At 40.0% G+C, this 5,508-nt stretch overlaps 1 protein-coding gene across 1 annotated transcript; it reads right to left on the bottom strand.

Moving 5' to 3' along the window:
• Window positions 1–1,768: 1,768 nt before the first annotated feature.
• Window positions 1,769–4,868, bottom strand: FAS (Fas cell surface death receptor; the record flags this gene model as incomplete). The annotated part of the gene is made up of 5 exons (XM_008937680.1): window positions 1,769–2,211; window positions 3,013–3,037; window positions 3,533–3,606; window positions 4,186–4,250; window positions 4,757–4,868. Coding segments are annotated over 5 exons (719 nt in total), but the record flags the coding sequence as incomplete, so codon positions are not given.
• Between the last annotated feature and the right edge of the window lie 640 nt (window positions 4,869–5,508).

Raw genomic sequence — 5,508 nt, 5'->3', positions numbered from 1 at the left:
GCAGTGCAGTGAGGGGATTTTGACAGTATGGTAGTGGCAAGAGGGTTGATTAGATACTATTAGACAATGCAGAAAGTTTAGAAGCAAGAGGCTCCAAAGTGTGGTGAAAGTTTTTTTCTGAGTATTTAGCATCTATGTGGTGCTTGAGATTTGGGGAAGAGCTGTACAACCTAAACAGGGTCTAGGCTTGGCAACAAAATGCTCTCTGTCCTTCAGACCTTTGACAGGTCAAGTCTATGAAGGGCTTAAAGTTTTTGAAACTAATCTAAGCCCTGCCTTTCCTTTCAGGCTCCTGCTTAATGCCATACACAGATTTCTAGCTCTCCCAGGCACCCCACTTGTAGCAGCGTGACTTGGAGCAAGCCCGGTGGCTGTGGGTGCCCAGTGTTGCCCAGGGTTTGACTGCCAGCACCTGGCACCCTGCTGCCAGGCTGGCCCTGCCCTTTCCACACCCCCGGGGCCAGGTGCCAGTGATTGGGCCCTAACCCCACACGGGCACACCCTGGCTGGCAGGTGGGAGCAAACCCAGGCAGGTTTCCTCGTGTTTTGGCTGAATCTTGACACTGGCTGTAGATTTTCTCTAGGGAACTGATGGCAGAGCCAAAGAAGAAAGTCATCCTGCTTACCGCATGACCAGGAAAAATCAAACCTTTACCCCAGGGTCTCCTGTTGAAAGATTTTGTGAGACTTGGCATAACTGGGTGTGTGAGCAGGGAAGGCCTCGCTGCAAAGCAGCAAGCACTACTGGTTCTGCAAATTTAAGTGAACTTCTGTGCTCTGTAATAACGGAAAAAAGGTAAGGTGGTTTTGGTTTTTGTTTTTTTTTTTCTTTTTCCAGGACAGTGATCTCCCTTTTTGTGATTTAGTAACCTGAGTAAAAGAAAACATAAAAACGACATCTCTAGGTTACATGATAAGAAAGAAAGGCAGAAGTCATGTACTATGTGGATTTTTATTTTTTTTTTTTAATGACAATGATGTTTTCATTGTATTGGATCCTGCATTTGAAAAGTCAGTGTTGCAGACATGCTTGTGGAGGCTTCATAGCTTCTGCAGTTTGCTTTCCAAAAGTCATGGTTCTGCTGTGCTGCTTCAGCTCCTGGGGGGGTTGTACCATCAGAAAAGTCTTGCAATCATTGCAGAGAACAATGGAAATAATAATTTTTACTTAGCATTGGAAGTTTTTGAATAGAAAACTTGTACGTATATACACACACACATACAAAACTGTACACACACACACACAGGTTCTTTTATACAAGGGAGAAACTTCATTCACAATAGAATAGAATTTAATTACATAGTAACACCTGCATTCAAAATTAATCAGTGTATATTACACAATTTTTTTTGTTCAAGTATTCTTCCTCCTACACTTTATAGACTCTTAACACTAGACTTTTCACTTTGAAAAATGCAACATCCCACAATTTTAATGTAAGCAAAGCAATACGCTGATGAAATAATGCGGGACCATACACTGACACTAAACCTTTTTTTCAAATAATGACTGCTACCTCGTTCTTCTTGTAGTAAACCCTATAGCTGGACTCTTATTATTGTACCTTTCAGTAAATAAGCCGTAAAACTTCTCCCAGTTCTTAGCAACCAAAAAAAAAGCTAAAATGTTTTTTAAAGGAAAGATATTGCTACAGAAATAATAATTACTCCTTGTTCATATTATAACTTCCTTGAACCAATCAGAAATGCTAATGAAAATGGCATTTTAAACCTTGTTACTTCTATTATTGGAAAAATACAAATTCCTTTAGGCATCATTTTCAAATGACTCTGTGCTATCTCTTCTCGAACTTCCAGAACAGGTTTTACTTAGCTCAGCATTATCACTGTAAGAGTTTCTGTCTTTCTCAGTGCAGGTTTTGCTTTGCTCAATGTCATCATTATAAGACTGTCCCCCGTCCTGACAGCTAGAAACAGCTGCCTTCAGCTTTTGCTCAATTTTATCAGCTGCAGTGCACATTTTAAGCTCTCTCAGACTTCTTATTAGGGTTCCATAGGCTCCTTTTAACCCATGTCTTTGATACCAGGCTTGAAAGAGCTTAATCTTCTGTTCAGATGTATCATTACAATAATCCCGAACAGTTTGATCTATGACAGGTTCTGGTACTTTGTGACTCCGAACAAATGTTTTGACGTCTGTGAGTGTCATCTCCTCCACAATAACAGGAACAAGGTCACTCAGGTCAATATCTAGAAGCACAAAAGGAAATTAATGCTCTTGACACTTATATCTTACTGGTTTTTTATCACCTACACTAAGAGTTGATGCTTTTCCTACCCAAAACATATTTTCAGGTATTCATGACTCGGTATGTTTTATATGTGTTTTTTTTTTACAATATACAGCAGGTCTGCTTTTACATGTTCCTGCCAAATGCTAGGTAATCCAAATACTTAGGTTTCTTTTGCTTTCTACCACTTGAAATAGAATCTCAGTTCCCTCTCTCACCTACTCTGCCCTTCTCTATCATTAAAGTCTGGTTATCCTTCATGTACCTATTTTATTCAAAATATTGGGAAAGGTCCTGGAACAAGACAGGTCTTTAGTCTTTTGGAGCTTATGTTCTTTTCCTATTGTTTGTTACTACTGTGGTTTTGCCCTTGAACGTAAGGTAGGTTTGCATCTCTACGATCCCACTGCTATGTGTGGGACTACATCATTATCATAATTATCCATGATACCTGAAATCCAGCTTGCTGCCTCCTCATGTCTGTACCACAAGCAGAACAGAAATTCACCTTCTGTCAATTAGGAATTGCTTCCTTTACAACAGAAATTCCTCCTGAGGCAAAACTTTCATGATAGCAATAAATGTCTTAATGTGCACAATATGAACTGGCATTTCTTTCATAAGTGTTCACTATTATGCTAGAATGACAGCTCCAGTCAGTGGCAAATTCTACACAAAAATTCCTCTTTTAACAGTGTAAGATTTACATGTCTGTGTTTTTTTTCTTCTACTTGATTTTGAGAAATTACTTGTCTATTACCTGTGTTTTTGAGAGGAACATTCTCCTGAAAAGAGAAGCAAGAGAGAAATAAGTAGAAACAAGTTTTGTAAAACAACAACCTTGTATAAGAGGATAAACACATTTCATGACACTTGGCTTCTGTAATTGTCTTTTAGTTTTCTCCATGGTTCCCCGGGTTTATGAGTGAGGGAATTAGATTGGACAGGCAGACCTCTTTTGACTTGGGTAAGCTTGGAGAATCACCTTAGAATTGCTATTGCCTAAAAGTATGCATGGGGACAGCTGTCCCGAGTCAGTGGAGGCCTGATGATTTATGAAGTTTTCATCTTGGTCGTGTAATTTAGGAAGCATGTCAACAAATTCTGAAGAAATAATACAAGGCTCCTCTTCTCCCAGAAGAATCCTCATGGTGAAATTTACTTCATTAATGTCATAGAAAAGAGGCATGCACATACTTGGGGAGTCCCAGTGTAATTTAAAGGGAACAAAGTTCCTTTCATGAAGCTGAGCATTTTGTGGTCTAAGTAACAACACTTACATAAGAAGCCTCTTGTTTGGGGACTACTTCATCTAGGTTCTCCTTGCTAGTGTGACGCTTCCATTTTCTGCTGCCTGAAACAAAAAAAAAGCATTTTTAAAATCTGGGACAGAGTATAGCTCTCCTCTAGACTCCAGGAATATAAAGCTACCTCTGATTAAGCAGCAGAATATCTTATTCAGAGTATGATAGGAATAAGGAATCACTTACACCAGAGTATTGCTCCAGCTATTAATAGCAGTAAGACAATTAATGCAGCAATGGCCCACGCTGGCATGCCTGTTTCTGTTGGAACATTGGAAATATTACAGGAAAGTCAGGTCGATAAACGCAATACAGCAACATACTCTAAATTTCAAACAAGGTTGCATCAAATTACAAAAGCCTTTCTATTGTTCCCTAATGGCAGAAACTAACTCTTTGTTAAAGAGCTACAGGTCATGAGTTGCCCCTAAAAAAGAGCAATAGATCCTACGTTGGCACAGTGACCAAAGGAAAAGTGCTACCATGCTACACAGGTCAGTGCAGGGCTCAGCAGATACCACACCCGTAGCTGTCAGGAATCACTATGAGCTGTCGTGTAGAACAGTGTAATTTCAATAGCCTCCCAAAATACAGCAGATGCTAGACCACAGCAGGTTTTAAAACAGTACCTTTCATTCCACACACAGTGTCTGAAGTTGAAGTACATGGTTTTTCAATGACACCGCTTTCACAGCTGCAGAAAAGATGAACAAATAATTATTACGGGTTTTGTTTCCTTCTTTATAAACTCTGTCAAGAGAGTGAATCAAAATCGTTTAACATCTTTTATCAGCTAAGTAGTTCATATATGAAGATGTTGGAGTTTGGAATTTAGTAAGAATGAAGATAGTATGGGAATGTATGGAATTGGAAAAAGGTGTGGAAATTATTTTCTAGATGTAACAGTAGGTCACGCAAAGACAACGGAAAAGCTCAGATACTTCATTACTTTTTTCAAAAAGTACATGCAGGCTTGGTGGTTTAATACAGGTTTTTCTGTGTGCTTTTGGAAAGCCTGCATGGGTGTAAGTTAAGTTGACTGAGCAAAGTCAGCTCAACAAGCCAAGTGCAAAGGAAAACCAGTATGTTTTCCCTCCAGTTACACATTGCCTTAGCCTCTGTCTTGAAACTGGCTGGAAAAGGGTGTGATGACAAGCAATATTAACAATTTCATATTTAATTATGAAGGCATAAACTTACATAGTACATGCATCGCAATGCCTACATGGCAGAGAAGAATTGCAAAAATGGTTCTTTGCACAGGTGCACTCCGTGTCCTGTGCTGGGGTACAGTTCTTTGCAACCGCCAAACCTACAATAAATTTCTTAAAGTTTGTTAGTTTGAAAAAGTAGGCCTTAAAAGCAGCCTTTTGCTCACAAAGCTCCTGTCCTCAGACTCAGGTGCTTTTAGCTGTACGATTTGTGAAGCTTAACTGTAAGAACAGTGTAGCTTTTATAAGGAGCCCTGCTGCTGGAGAGCTGGAAATACAGAGCTGGCAAAGAGACCTCTGCTGGCCAAGAGCTCAAAAACCTTCTCACACGATAAAGCACTTGCTAGAAGAGGACTCATTTGGCACTGTCAAATGTTGTCAGCTTCTTTTTCCCATTCAGAAGTGTGTGGGCAGAAGGAAAATCGGATCACATAGCCCATCTCCCTGCCTCATGTCAGAGACAGGTTCTTTACTGTCCCTAACGGACAACTGTTTTTATTTCTTCTTGAGGACCTCCAGTGGTGAGGAATTCCACTCTCTCTTTTTAGCCAACATATTCTCTGCTTAAGTATCAAAACAAGTGAATGAATTCTCTCCTATGCTCAGTATGTGTGATGAAGCTATCTCCACAGAAGTGAAGAAATTAAGTGGGAGTGTTGATCTGCTGGAGGGTAGGGAAGACCTGCAGAGGGACCTGGACAGGCTGGAGTAATAGGCTGGGTCAGTTGGATGAGGTTTAAC

The sequence above is a fragment of the Merops nubicus genome, unplaced genomic scaffold (assembly GCF_000691845.1).
Source record: "Merops nubicus isolate BGI_N331 unplaced genomic scaffold, ASM69184v1 scaffold40453, whole genome shotgun sequence".
In the NCBI taxonomy this organism is placed as follows: Eukaryota; Metazoa; Chordata; class Aves; order Coraciiformes; family Meropidae; genus Merops; species Merops nubicus.
The sequence above is the reverse complement of the archived record's forward strand: the minus strand, read 5'-3'. Positions and strand labels throughout refer to the sequence as shown.